Source organism: Corvus cornix, chromosome 2, assembly GCF_000738735.6.
Source record: "Corvus cornix cornix isolate S_Up_H32 chromosome 2, ASM73873v5, whole genome shotgun sequence".
Classification (NCBI taxonomy): Eukaryota; Metazoa; Chordata; class Aves; order Passeriformes; family Corvidae; genus Corvus; species Corvus cornix.
In genome coordinates, this window is record NC_046333.1 from 120,448,378 (window position 1) to 120,463,745 (window position 15,368).

The window sequence follows — 15,368 nt, forward strand, 5'->3', positions numbered from 1 at the left end:
GAAGCTAGTCATTTCTTAATTATTTGTTTGGAGACTCCATTTTAATAGATCCTCAAGTACAAGCATCCATTTTTTGGGTTGTTGGTTTTTTTTTTATTGTTTCTTGTCTAACTTAAAGTTATTGTGGTACCTTAAAAGCCAAATAAGATGCGTTCTTAATTTTGAAGTTCAAATTTAAATATATAAATATAGTAAATATGTTGTCAGAGTTACTGAGGCCTTTTGATTACAACAATGACTGCTAATACTGCTCCTTTTCTCTCAACATAACTATAAGTATCTATTTGAACTTATGTTTACAGACAAATAAATTATAAATTTTGTGGAGAATCTTTCTTTAAAAATGCAGTAATGCTTATAAATATTTATTCCTTCCATAGTCTATAGATCATTTGATTATCACTGTAAATTTCTCTGTAAACTTATTCATGTAAGTAATTGATTACAAAATCTCAGGGTGAAATGTTCTCATTGTAAGTATGCATTTATAGGAAAGTACCTGACTATGTTCAGCATTTGTTATTGTTAAGTATTTTGAATTTTTTTGTTAGTTTAACTGAGAGTATCAACTCAGGATTTTGTGAACCTGACATCTTCCAGTGCCAGAACAGATCTGTTATGGAGTGCCAAGTGGTCTCTGTGTATTAAGTTCTTCACAGTATGTGTTGGACAAATAAAAGTGAGCAGCAGAGCAATCTAGATTTGCCCAAGTTAGTATATTCTACAAGAATGACAAGTACTACAGTAGCAACTTGCCAGACTTAGAGGGCATGGACAACCTGAAAATAATGGGCTACCTGGTACTGTGTGCTGATCATGGGTGAACTGATGTACTCAACACAAGATGGACTCATGACTGAGAGGAGTCCATGGAAAACATGGTACCTATCTTCAACTTTATCCTTCCAGTGCAAAGAGGAACCAAGGAAATGTAGATGTCAGTGTTACTTTACAGCAGTACTTGTCAGTACAGAGCAAAGTTGTTCCCAAAAATGGAAGGATAGAAACAGTGAGAGACCATGCCATAATGACTTTCAAGGGCTTATAACAGCTGAGCATTTAATTGTTATCTCCAGCTGCTTCAAGAAAAAAAGTTGTGATAAAATATTATCGCTGACCAGGAAGAGGTTTGTCTACATGGAAAAGTTTTCAGAAACCAGCAATATTCTGCCTAGGATTTACCTCTGCAGTGGTTGGTTGGCTGGTTGGCTGGTTGGTTGGTTGGTTGGTTTACACCAAAAAAATCAAAGGTAGGTAGATTTGAGAGCAGGGTCAGATCTTATGACTGGCAACCAGTGCCATTCTGGTGGATTTCTGAAAGGCCCAACAAACTGGGGTACACAAGGAACATATAGAAGTGGGGTTTTGAACACTCGGACACAAAACCCCACAAGAAGTGGGGTTTTGGAATTCCTTTCTGTCTCTTCCTTAGTACTCTTTCTCTGACATTTTGGACCCCTGTTTCACATTTATCCATCAGCCAGCGACACTGGATATTTCACAGAGGGTTCCCGTTCCTTGAATTGTCTGGGAGGAAAATTCTGCTCACTCTCTGCCTGCTGCATTTCTCACCCAGAAAATTCAAAATGCATTTGGAAAGTGTCTGTGAAAGGTTTCAACCACCCTGCTAAACCCTTGAGTGCTGCTTTTAAAAACTATCCATTATGTGGAGGAGGCTTCTCACAATAGCCTGGGAACATAAGACCTGAGCCTGCTTCAGCAGCTGGCTCTCCTTCCTGGCACAGCAGCAGGCTGTCACCGCACTGCCGGCTGAGCTCAGCTCACAGCCACCTCATCCCTCTGTGGCTGGGGCACTCAGGACCCCACTGAAAAAAACCCCAGGGTTTTACTAGGAAATGCTGATTAATCAAAACTGAGCTCTTTCATGGGAAAACATCTTGTCTGATGAACTTCCAAGGAAACAGAGAAAAATTTGCACTGGAAATATCCTTCTTTTCTGTCTGATAACTGATAAGTTCCTAAGACTTGCTTCTTCAAGGTCTGGGTCTCCCTCTGCTAGTACTGCTGGCTAGCCAGTAAAACAGAGGGCTGTGCTCCTGGGATAAATCTTATTAATTTTATGACAGTATTAATTTTAAAAGTCAGACTTCAACCATGGGAAATTACAAAAGCTTTGACTTTTCAATATGAAATAAAAGATTTTTCAGCAGAAGAGGAATTCTAGTTTATGCTTGTCTTTGCTCAGTAGGGAGTTAACCTTTTCATACTCCTTAATCTCTATCAAAGTCCTGTGATACTGTTGCCTTACTTCTCTTTTCCCTTGAGACTAATGATTAAGTAGGTTAGTCAAAACTTGCTGCGTTTACTAGAGGCATAGTTCTCAAATTCTGCCTAGCTTCTCAAATAATGGTCTCCAGTTAAAATGTGTACTCCAGTAATTTATTGAAGATGACTATCAGTTTACTACTTTATTCTTTCAGCTGATTTTTATCCTCAGAATATGTAGCTAAAGGTCATACATACAATATCTGATACAAAATCAACTTGATTCCTGTGATCACATACAACCATGTAAAGAAAAATGAAAGCTAAGGGAAGGACTGGTCAAAGGTATGACTTCAAGTTATACAGTATTCTGAAATTGTTCATTTTAAGAAAAGACAACTACACATAAATATTTCAGTGGGAAAAATGTACCTTTTGTTAACGCACGTTATAATTTTCTGTACCTAAGCAGCAAATTAATATTGAATTGAATTTTTATTCTAAACTGAGAAGAGAATAATAAGAATCAAATTAATCTAATCACACAACAGTATTTTCTTCACTTTCTCTTTATGTTTAATTTTCAAATGTAATGCTGCAATTCGTGCATCATGTACTGCAGTGTAATAGAAACAGGGGAAATATAAAACCCAAAGAATCTAATCAGAATGACAAAGCCTAGATTCCTTCTTTCTAGAGAAGGAAATTGTTCATATGTAGGTGAAACCATTATGGGACATCAGTTTTGCTTGGTTTCTCTTCACCTTGTAGTTGCCATGTATGCTAGGTATAAAAGCAAGACTGATGGAGAGCTCTTGTAACATGCTTCTCTGTAGGGAAAATTCACTTGACACATTTTTTGCCACACCTTTTCTTCCAAGGTGATATCTCTGGGAAAATATTCTTGTTTCTTATAGGACATCTTTCATAATACACCGGCTGTGGATAGAACACCGCTCTTAAATATTTCTTTTGATGTTTGTACAAACTCCTAAAGCATCATTCTTTGCTTTAGATAGGACTCTGTTCCATACTTCTTCTTAGTACTAATATTGAGAGCACTGTTAGCTCAGTTTTGTTGTCATGGTTCATTTTGTACTTGCAATGCACTGTGCTTTGCATTCACATTAAATAAATAAAAACACCTCAACAGTATTTAGTGTAGAACCAACTGTAACACTGGTGCTGTTCTTAATACTGACTGCTCAATTTCTCTATCCCACTGGAAAATACCTTTCTTTGACTTTTATTTAAAGGTAATTTTTCTACTGGGAGCATCAGGGCAATATACCCTAATATTAAGGGGAAGCAGTCATTTTTGATCTCTGACTTCCTTAATTTTTCTGCTTATCTATATGAGATGCATCATTCAGATAAACTTTTTTGATGACTACAGTTTTGTTTGAGCAACAGATTTTAGCAAATCCCAAATGTTAACATGGAACCTGTAGTGGTCTTTGAGTGTGAAAGAAAGCTTGGAAAGCAAGCAGTTAAAATATTTTTAGGAGATGATACATGACCAAATGAAGCTTGGAAGCCACTGAAGTGATGTTTGTTGGTATTTGTCAGATACCACATGGAATTTGTGATTTAACTGTTTGTTGGCTATTTCTGTGTTGGAGGAGTTCCCACCTCCCTCTGATGCCTGTCATGCTGCACAACTTTTCAGATCCATTCTTTTCCTCCAGCACTCCCAGCTATAACTATGCACCAAACATGGATAAGCACTGGATTATGCAGTACACAGGGCCCATGCTGCCAATCCACATGGAGTTTACAAATGTCTTGCAGCGCAAAAGACTTCAGACCCTGATGTCTGTTGACGACTCTATGGAAAGAGTGAGTGCAAGAAACTGCTGTGAATACAATGTTATTAGTTGGTAACAAAGTTTAATTAATTCTTTCTTTACCTTCACCAACTGCATTCTGGGGAAAGTCATTGTGCTGTGAGGAATTACTCCACTTTTTCCCAGTAGAAATGAATTCTGGTTCTCTGCAACATGATGCCAAGCTCCTGGCTTTCTTCTTTCAATTGCTGGGTTAAAAAACTACTTTTTTGAAGGGAAAAGTCATTGGGCCTAATATAAAGCCTGGTATTAACAGAAGATGCATCACCTGTGTGTACACATGGATAGACACAGGTGCACACATGACAACTTCTATTCATTTCACACACTCCCTTCACAGTTTGTCCTTCAGTTGAAATCTGGGAACTGGCAAATCACAGCAACTCAGGTGTCAGTCTACGAGTGTTTGCAGAAGTTAGGCAATGCCGTGTACAGCTAATTATAGGTAACATGATACATGAACTATTAGGTGTACTTTGTATGACTTTTTGTTCCAAAACCAAGCACCATGACCAAAGATCTTCCCCCAGAGAGATTTCTTTAAACTTTAATAAAAATTTACAGCTTTTTCCCAAGCCCACAACTGTAAGGAATGAGAGAGTTGTAGACTAGCACAGTAAATCAAATATGAGTACCTTTTCCCCTAAAGCTGTAGCAGACTTTTTTCACAAACTGTGTTTGAGTACACTGTGAATTTTGGACATACTAATGCAACTATCCCATCATTACCATATTTTTTCTAGTCTAATTTTCTGGACTTGCTTAATTGTCCCCTCTGTCAAGTGTGAAACTGAACCTATATGTTGATTTTTTAGCAGCACGGTGAAAGCAAGACATAAAAATGCCAATCCCCAGAATCTGTGTCAACAACCTCATTGATGCCATGTTTGATCCTGTATATTTAAGAGTTGTAAATGATGGTTATACATGATTATGCACAAAACACGTTTTGCTACACTTAACTCAGAGTTCTTTCTGTGCTGGCTTGCAGTTACACCAAATGCTTGCAGAGATGGGAGAACTGGAGAATACCTACATTATTTACACTGCTGACCATGGATACCATATCGGGCAGTTCGGACTGGTCAAGGGGAAGTCAATGCCGTATGACTTTGATATTCGAGTTCCTTTCTTTATTCGTGGTCCAAGTGTGGAGCCGGGATCAGTGTATGTTCCCTTATTTCTCTAGCACAGCTGTTGAGCCTAATGTAAAATGTTTCTGAGAGCATGTAATTATCACTCTGTCTAGTTTCATTTCATAAAGGATGCCCTATTATTGCAGAGCAGCGAATCTCATGAAGAGGCAGTTCTTCCACTTTGCATATTATGAATAAGTTATAATGCCATGAGAAAATTGTGTAATGCATAGTCCTGTAGGGTTAGACTTGGATTTTGCTTTTAAAAACGATGTGCTCATCTTTACTGCTCACTCTGAGGTTTAGCAGAATGGGTGGCATCATGCCCTCATTGTCAGTGAGATAAGAGCAGTGTTGCTGCTGCACCTCCTTGTTTTATTGTGCTTAACTTTTTCTTTGTGATGTCAGTCTGCAGTACTGGCCTATCGTTCTGAGCTGAAGACTTCAAAGGGAGTTTTCTAAACTTAGCACTTCTGTAAAGCTTTACATCTTCAAAGCCCTGATAAGCATTAATTATCATTCTATTTCCAAGAGAATGTGAAGACTTATACATTGAACACATGACAACTATGACCTTTCCTGTTGACTTGCAGAGTGCCTCAGATTGTTCTGAATATTGATCTTGCTCCAACAATTCTGGATATAGCAGGCCTTGACACACCTCCAGATATGGATGGCAAATCTGTCCTAAAGCTTCTGGACTTGGAGAGACCAGGAAACAGGTGGGTCCCAAGATCCTTTTTTGGTCAGTTCAGAAGCCAACACCTTAGTAAATCGACAACTGAGTAGAAAAACAGATTCTGTGAAAATGATGACCACAGCTTTCCCATTTGAAGCGTCTCTTAAGTAGTAGATCTCTGAAATTGCACGTATATATAAATGGAGAGTTGTTTTTTTCAGAAATAATTTCTTAACACTTACAGTGGTATACTTCAGTGCCAGCAGTAAATATTTTTATTTTACTTTCAGGTTTCGAACAAACAAGAAGACCAAAATTTGGCGTGACACATTTCTAGTCGAAAGAGGGTAATTATTAGGGGTTAGAGATTTTTGGGAGAGCCTGCCTGCTGGGAACACTCCCTTGTACACACTTTCCTTTCTGCTTCCTCCTCTTCTTTTTCATGGTCAGAGAAGCAGTAAGTTTTGCAAGCAAACTGACAGGCATGACTTTTTTCCTAGTTTCCCACCACTGCCTTTGTAAGCTACTGTGCTCCCAAATCCCTTTCTCTGAAGAAAATTGAAAGCATGCTTTTCTGGTGATTCTCCTAGCCTCTTTCTCTAACATTGTGCTTGTGCCCAGTTTTGTCATCATCTGAATAATTTTCTTACCAAATCTCTGTTTCAAATCCAGCTGTGCAGAATCCTCCTATCAAATGATTTTGTATTTCCCATCACATATTAGAAGCATTCTTCATTTTTGTTCCAGCTAAGACTTATGTGTAATTGAGATTCATGACTATAACTGCTCCTCTCTTCACTGATAACTCCTTATACCCTCTCACCTTGCCAGTTGTTGCTGTGAAAATTTTCTGTGGGTAAAAATTTTACAGCAATTTTCTTTTGGCACTTTATGACTTTACAGATTATGAAAACCTTGTCTGATGTATTACACAACAGTGTATACAAGACACATTGTAATGTGTAAGATACAGCCAAGCTTGTGCTGAGTGTGAAAGTCCTGTTGTGTCTTCAGCTGGGTTTTTCAGCCAAGAAAGTACTGGTTCAAAGAGTTTTGCTTTGTGAAAGAACCTACATTTATGTATGAACGGTGCTGAACTGTACCAGTTAGACATATTTTAGCAGCACTTGCTTATCTTCTGGCAATTTTCAGCCAATTACCTGAGCCTTTTTTCAGTATGTGACCTACACCGAAGGTCAATAACAGAAATGTGGGGATTTTTTTTCCCTGAGAATACATTAAACCTTCAAGTAGCTTCATTGTTCAAGTTACATTCATCCTTAGAGCTTAGAACGGTGTATCTAAAACATTCAACTTTATTTTTTTAATAAGCAAATTTCTACGTAAGAAGGAGGAATCCAACAAAAACACTCAGCAGTCTAATCAACTACCAAAGTATGAGAGAGTAAAAGAATTATGCCAACAAGCAAGATACCAGACAGCCTGTGAACAACCAGGACAGGTAAGCCACAAGTAACTGCAGTTTTCTAGATGTCGCGGCAAAATACATTTTTACACTATGGGTCAAAAGAATTTGAAGAATATGGCATTTGGAACGTAACTAAAAGATCACTGTTGTTAATATCTTCTGAGCAAAAAGGACCAGAAAAATTTCTCTAAGCAGTGGTCCAATTTAAGGTGTTGAAGACCCAGTCCTTCATTTGCTGTCTTAGTACAGAGCTTATTGTAAAACTCCCATGCTCAAACATAACATGAAATGACTACTTTTTCTTTGATCATGTGTATTGATAAATATGCAAGATAGTTCAGTCATAATTGTTAATAAGAGAGAGAATCTTTTTGAGCAGTGAAATCTTGTACTCAATGGGCTAGTCCAGGATTACCAAAGCAAGCTGGTTAGTCCTAAGGTTGTACATTAGTTCATTTGCTGGGATGAACAACTGAACAACACACTTAGTAATCATCATCCGATATTATTTATTGAAACACCTTAAATAGAAGGCTCCCCTTGCCCAGAAACACTCCCTATTTCAGGTCACTGTAAGGATTCAGGCAGTGATAACCATACCCAAGCATTACTTTTTCTTCTTGCAGCCTTAATGATTTCATTATAATGCCTGACTCTGATACAAATTGTCTGCTCGTAAAACCAAAAATTACTGCACCCCTGGCTATTATGCTTACACCTGCATCTCAGCGGTGCATGCACAGGAGAAGAAATAAATTAAGAAAAGTGATTCTGACTCCAAATTCTCTTCAATCTATCCTGAATTAATGCAATACCTATGGTAACATATGAAGATGGATTTCCTGGAGAGATGTATAAGCAAGCTGTGTGCCTTCTCATTGACACCACCTCCAACCATGCTGAGGCACATGCTGCGGGCCCCAGGCAGTGGCTTGTGCCTGCCTTGCTGTCCTTGTGCTCCGTCCCCATCCTCACACACCTCCCCAGAGAAGTGTGAGGTGATTTCTCCCAGGCAGGCACTGGCGCTTTCCCCTCAGATGTTTGCTCAGAGCACTGCAGCCAGCCGTGGGCCTGGCGCTGAGATCTCGGTGGGCTGGTTTGAACGAGGGCACAAAGCCTTCTCTGTGCTCTGCTCCCCTCCGCTGCCACCCATGGTGCCTCTCCCAGAGCAGGTCGCACTCTGCCCGGCCAGCCCGAGGGAGCTGGGGGGAGCTCTCCTAGAGAAAGGCTCCATCCCCTTCTCATCCTGCAGAGTGTAACAGTAAATCTTGGTTAAGCACAGATTGGGCTGGATTAATGTTTCGGCTGTCACATCCTTGGTCAGGTCCTCTGTCACAGCTCTCACCTCACACGTGCTCCTTAAATGCAGCCACTTTTGAAGGGATATACACAATGTCGCAGTCTCACCCAAGGGCAAAGTTTCCAGGAGTTCAAGCACTGCCATTGTAAACAGAGATTAAATTTGAAAATCTGAATGCTTTGTAAAAACTGAAAGAGATCATTGAAGTCATTTAGATTATTAGGTGCTAAGATGTTTCATTTTAAAGTAACAAAATATTTTCTTTGCAATTATTCCTTATATGTACTGCCTCTTATGCCGAAATCTGGGTTTGGAGTAACTACTTCTCCACATATGAATAGAAAAGGTTAAGTGTCCTGACCAGATACCACACCTGAAGCAGTAGGAAACACTGCTCACAGCCCTGTTCTCAGCCCAGGGCAGTAGATCATCCCATATTGGTGAATCCAGTTTGATAAAACGATGAAGGAAGAAGGGCTTCAGTCAGCAAGGAGGCTACAAGAGCAATAGTGTTTGATAGTGGGTCTCCCACCTACAAAGTCTCATGGAGGTCTTTTCAATGCAGAAGATATGTTGGCTGCACAAAGCCCAGCAGCCATCCCTCACAGATGAAGGACAGGGCTGAACTGACCTCTTTAAGACCAATTTTCAGACGCAGCCATTGGTGTGTACACGTTATTTTCTTAAACAAATAGATCAAAGTTGTCCCTGATAATTCTAACATCCTGAAGGCTTCCTGCAGGGATGCTGAATTAAATGTGCCTATGGAAAGCTTCTGTTAGGCAGAGCATCATGAGGGGTGCAGCATCCTCTCTCTGTGCTTGTTCAGCCCGTGGGGCACAGACCCACTCCTCCCACTCCTTTCATCCTCATTCCAGCCCTAGGAAGCAAGGCCAGCTTCTCTCTCAAGGACAGACTACATGTGGTGCTCACAGGAAAGCCAGCATAGAATAGGTAAGGTGTGAATTTGAAGACCAACACTGGAATAATATGGACTTCAGTGAGGCACCGCAATGTGAAATAAGTGTCTGCAGGATTTTTTTCCATGTAGAGAAGTTCTTAAAAAAAAGTTAGTAGGTCAAATAAATATACTTTAGTCCGAATATGTTCCTTCTGAGTTCCAAATATGCACTTCTGAGCCATCATAGTTTAATATGAGGTTCCTGCAGGAGATTTGCTCTAGTCATTTTGCACCTCTTAGAAAAGAGAAAATATTGCTGTGTGTGACTTAACCTTGTTTTATCTTTTGAGATTAGTATATTTGATTTCAGTTACATAGGTGCATATACAGAAATACAATCTTCCTTTAAATTATGATGGTTTGTAATACTTCCTATGTTTACTCTAATCAGTTGCAGTTAACATTAATTGAATTAAAATTACTTTCACAGAATGAGTGATTGCTGACAGATTTTTAAATAGTGAAACTACTGGTCTGTGGGAAGCTGCTGCTAAATGTCTGAAGCTAAGAATAAGTATTTGGGGAATTAATACACTATTAAAAGCTTGTTCTCAATTTAAATTTATTCTAGTCAATATGTAGTTTATTTGAAAAGGAGAACACCAGGAAACTGAAAAAGGAAAAAAATTTTTTTCCTGTATTAAAATGAGGTGTGATCCTGAGACCCACTAGTTCCAAAATCTCCAAGGATGTGGTACTCAGGATAATAATTGCTTCAGCTTATTTTGTCTTAAAAAACAAGGCATAGTAAAGATCATTTTTTAACTAAAAGTTTCAAAATTCCTATTTTTTCTATGTGCAATATGTATCTGAAAATAGATAAAACTAAAAAGGGTGGGGAGGAAGAAGACTAAACATCTGTAAAATATAAATATAAAATACTTTCACTGTTATTTTTTAATGCATTTAAATTTTCTAGCACCATTGGCAGATTGCATCACTTTCATTGTATTTCCCATTGTAGATCACTGTCCCCTTGCCATTTTTTCATAATCTCCTTTATGGGAGGACAGTTTCCATGAGTTCACCCTCCTCCCTGAGAACATCTCAGAAATGAGATGTGCATCGGATGTGTTCCCTCCTGAGTTATGTTCCGGCAGTCGTTGACGTGGGTCGGCAGTGAGCCCATGCCAACGAGGGGAGCACTCCTGCTGATCTGCATGAGCAAGAGCACTGCTAACAGGTCATGGGAAGTGAGTGCTCACCTCTCCCTGGTGCCTGTGGGCTGCAGCTGGAATGCTGCGGCCGGGTTGGGATCTCTACGCGCAGCGGAAGTTCCGTGCGCTGGAGCAAGTCCAGTGGAGGACCCCAGAGATGGGGTGGAAGTACTGAGGAGGGGCAGAGGTTTGTTTAGCCAGGGGAGCAGAAGGCAAATGAGGAAGCTAATTGTTTCCTTTGATTAAGTAATGGCTAATTAGGGAGAAGACAGACCCAGGTATGTCTTGGAGGTGCACAGCAAAAGGGCTACCAGTAAGAGACAAGCTGCAGCAAGGGAAATTCTAAATAGATCCATGGAAAAAATGTTACCATAAACGTGATTAAGAACTGGAGCCCAAAGAGGCTATGGAAAGTCCATCCTGGGATACTTCCAAAACCTAATAATTTTGCTACTTTGAAGAGGAGGAGGATGAACTAAATGACCTCCAGATGTTCCTTCCAGTACATGCTCTTAATTTTTTTGCTTGCTTAGTACCTGGGCTTGAGGATTTCATGTTTTCTTCTTCCTCCTCAACTTCATAACTTGGGAAGTGCTGTTAATTTTATGAACTTGTAAGTGAGTTATGGGTCACCTGCCCATGTCATATTTGGATATAGGCCAGATTTCATCTCCTGCCCTGCCCCAGCTGTTGATCTGTGCTCACCCAAAGCAAAGGCAGTCCCATCACACCAGGCCAGGTTCACTCCCCCAGCAAAGGGAGCAGGAGTGGTGGGCTCCCTGATCAGCTTTGGGGCTTGGAGCAGAGTGGAAGTTTCCTTTGTGGTCCCTCCACATCTCCACATGAGAGAATGATCAAGAAATTATGATGGGAACAGGAGGTTTCTTTCATAGTTTCTGTGCCAAATTTGTCACCAGTTTACATGGTGTAGCTTACTGAGGTCACCTGATTCAGCCTTGTTGGTTTAGCAGTGGATACTGATGGGTTTTAACACTTAAATGGTTTGCAGGGTATTTTTATATTTCACTGATAGATATTCACCGTTTCGGTAATAAGTTACACAGCACAGAAATATTGATTCATCTGCAGCATTGCTATCCCTGCTTTTTTTTATTTAATGAGAAATAGTTGGTGTCAACTTGTAACAAAGCTTTGTTAATTTTCCAATAGAGCAGAAATAGTAACATGTGAACAAATGTTTCTTTGGATTAATACAACCTTATCATGACACAAATCTCTTTTCAGCTTTCCACTGGAATAACCTGAAACGAGAATATATGTTCGTTCAGGAGGTTTAGAGGCAAGCTGCTCTTAAATCCTCCAGCAGGTTATTTTTCTTGAACTCATTCCATCTTCTCACTCACGAAATTCTTCTGGATACTTAGCAAATATCAAATAAAACCATGTTAACTGTGTTTTCATTTATACTTTTTCTTTCTCTCTTCCCTTACCTAAACATGTAATTAAGGAGTTGAGTTAATTCATAAGTATTTATTCTTTTTCTCTCCAGTCTGAGTCATAGGAATTTTCCTAAGGCATAATTTTGACTTCTGGGACCTAACACTCTTTCCCAGATCACAGTTACCTTATGAGGTCTGGTGACTGATAGGCTGGGTGTCCCCAATGTACTGCTCAATCCATTATTTATAATCAGTATCAAATCCATAGCCAAACACACATTTTTGTCCTCTTAGAAAAATTACACAAACCACAATTTTTTCTAGTTTTCCCAATAGGGTAAAAAAAAGAACCACCCTCCCAAAATAAGGACTGTGAAGCACTGTGTTTTAAGTTTCAGCTCTTAGATTGGATGACTCAGCAGTGAAGCCCAGACATGGGTCTGTTTATTTTATGGGCATACATCTCCTACCATCTGCTTGGCACAACCTGCCAGTTTGTGAACAGCAAAGGTCTGAAACTTGTAAAGATCCATGGTCTTCTGCCAGCTCCAATGAACACTGACAGTGGGCAGAACAGAAAAATGCATCGTGCTGCCTTTTTGGTATGACATGCACGCACATGAACTCACTCTGTGCTAGACAGGTATAACATTTTAGCCACACCTTCCATGTGCTCTCTTTTCATGCATCTCAGCTTTAGAGATGCATAATATTGTGTTTCCTCCTGAGAGGCTGTGTCCCAAAACTACTCTGAGGAAATAAGGTTTATTTGGAGAAAATGCCTGAAGACTGTACAGCGAGATTTTAGTTAGATTAGGTCTCAGAGTATTTTACAGTGATCTAAGGCTTTACGGGTAGTCACTGGAGACATGTTGCTGAATCCAAACATCAGCTCTGTGGTAAATGTGCAAGATTCTTCTGGCTCTGCTCCAAAAAGCATGTTATGTAGCCTGTACTCCTATTTCTCACGTATTCTTCACCCTCTAAAAACCTAGCATAAGAATTTAATTTTATTATTGATATTCATATTTATCAAATTATCATATCAGCATTCAGTTGAAAGCACGTCTATTTGTCATAATAAAAGAATACTTGCCATCAATCAGCTTACAGATAATATTGTAAAGGAAATTAGAATGGGACTTAATAGGTGTAGTCTGGTTTGGCTCAAGTATCTATGCTCTCATAAAACAAATATCACAGACCATACATTTGTATAGGTCAGCTTTATGACCAGCTGCAGAGTATGAATAAAAACACATATGCTGGTAAGAGCTGGCCAGAAGTGTCAGATGGCTGGCCAGCCACTGACAGCCAGACCCTGAGCACCCACTAAAACTCAACTAAAATTATGCTATGGCATATAAACATCACTCATGGATTCTCCAGATTCCAGAACAACCTCCTGATACTTGTAGGAGTCAAAAGGCACTGGTGATCAACCTGTTTTACCAGAGCATTGATTCAGAGCTGTCTCTTCTTTGCCATCTCCCCGTTGATACCATCTTTTCTTAGTAATAATTCAGTGGAGTATCTATACACTGACTTAACTGGAAGCATATGTGTTTGGGACCAGTTATGTGCTTAAAACTAAGTGTGTGCTTCAGTGCTTTTGTGAACAGCTCTTGTAGCTATTCCTCACTTTAGACCCTGCAGAGTCATCCCTCATAGCTGACAGAATCATGCCTGCAACTTAGTTGCTCAAGAATTCGTAGGAATTTCCAGAAATTATGGTACGTCTAGTTAAAATATCAGTCTGTTTATGAGTTAAAACCAAATATGAAGATAAGTTCCTTTATCTCTAAAAATAATCTTTCAAGGCATGGTATTTCATACTTCAGCCTAAATAGTTCACATTTCAGCCTAAATATTTAAGTTTTTATCAAACAGAGGGCAGCTCTTCCCAGATTTGACAATTCTTTAAATTCAAGCAGTTCTTAATCGGAAGTATCAAGTCTATTCTGGATAAAATCCAGAGATGTTCCAGGAAGATCACTGGATTCACTGGTTTCATCTCTTTCAATGCACGACTGTGTTCAGCATTTTCACAATCATCTTACTGGTGTTCTCTAACAAGAAAGACTTTTTGGTAGAATGGCACCTTTTTTAACAAAGCTAACTCTTTAAACATTTCTTAAAGTAATTCTGTGTACCAAAAATGTCTAGACAGAAAACATAGTTTACGCAAGAATTATTTTTAATGCTTTCTGTAGTACTCCTTTGTGGTTCTCTTTTTGCACAGTTTCCATTTTAAAGTATCCAGTGAAATAGAGTGTCAGGTAAGTCCTCTGCAAGTTAAATGTATATGACTCAATACTAACAGATTGGTATTACTATTTATAGCTAAAGGATTAAATTTATCCTTTTCATTGGCTCCTATTTGTTTGCACCTGAAAGTGGATATTTATTGGATAGCAACAGAAGTCTCTTGATGTTGAGCCTGTAACTACAGGCAAGTTAATAGATTTGGTAGAGAATGCTATGCAGGTGAAATATTTGCTGTCTTGACCTAGGTGTCTACGTTTCTAGAGCTGACAAGGCAGGTCATGCATTTTTTATAACTAGAAAACTGCTAGAACTGTGACACTTAAAATCAATCTTCTCTATACAGCAAGAATGCAAAATTGTGTAGTCTGTAAAATTCCTAGGCAATTTTTTCTTTCTTTTCAAAAACTTGTGAAGTAGCTCAAAATTGCCAATTTTTATATAGTTATTCCTGTTATCCAGTGATTAATTCCTTCATTCCTTTTTCCCTCCAGTTCTGTCCCTGTGCATTTATCTGAATGTATTTCTAAAGCCTGTCATACATTTCTGCCCATATTGCATCAGCTCTTATAGGACAAACTTTTTCCCTATCTGTTGAACCACTGACCATTGCATTTCTCAGGAACACTTCTCAGGGGCTGAGCCTGTATATAAATAACCATCTTTGAATGTATTCATGTTGTCAGACTCCGGAGCATGATTCAACAGAAAGTGGTTCAGTTATGAGAGAGTGGTACAAAAATTGGGATCTGCCATTACAGGCAGTATCAACTCAGTTCTAAAATGGAGGAGGAGATTTTTTTTCCACAAAAATGCAGCAATTCCAAATTCCCTGAGTAAACCTGGCAAACTGTCCCTGTTAAACAGCTGCATTCATGTGCAATGTTCAAGTACTGCTGAGATGAAACAACACAGATCAGTATTTCCAGGGGCATTTAGGAGCCTTGGTCAGGACCAGGGTTCAGTTC

The 15,368-nt window shown here is 39.2% G+C and overlaps 1 protein-coding gene across 15 annotated transcripts in view; it reads left to right on the forward strand.

Annotated features, from left to right (window-relative positions):
• Positions 1-15,368, forward strand: part of SULF1 (sulfatase 1) — a 124,762-nt gene that overhangs the window by 87,109 nt on the left and 22,285 nt on the right. For all 15 annotated transcript variants that reach the window (XM_019289181.3, XM_020584064.2, XM_020584061.2 and 12 more), the window contains 5 exons: positions 3,915-4,065; positions 5,065-5,240; positions 5,803-5,931; positions 6,179-6,235; positions 7,221-7,350. In XM_019289181.3, the coding sequence (XP_019144726.2) occupies positions 3,915-4,065; positions 5,065-5,240; positions 5,803-5,931; positions 6,179-6,235; positions 7,221-7,350 (643 nt within the window). The remainder of the gene's footprint in view (positions 1-3,914; positions 4,066-5,064; positions 5,241-5,802; positions 5,932-6,178; positions 6,236-7,220; positions 7,351-15,368) is intronic.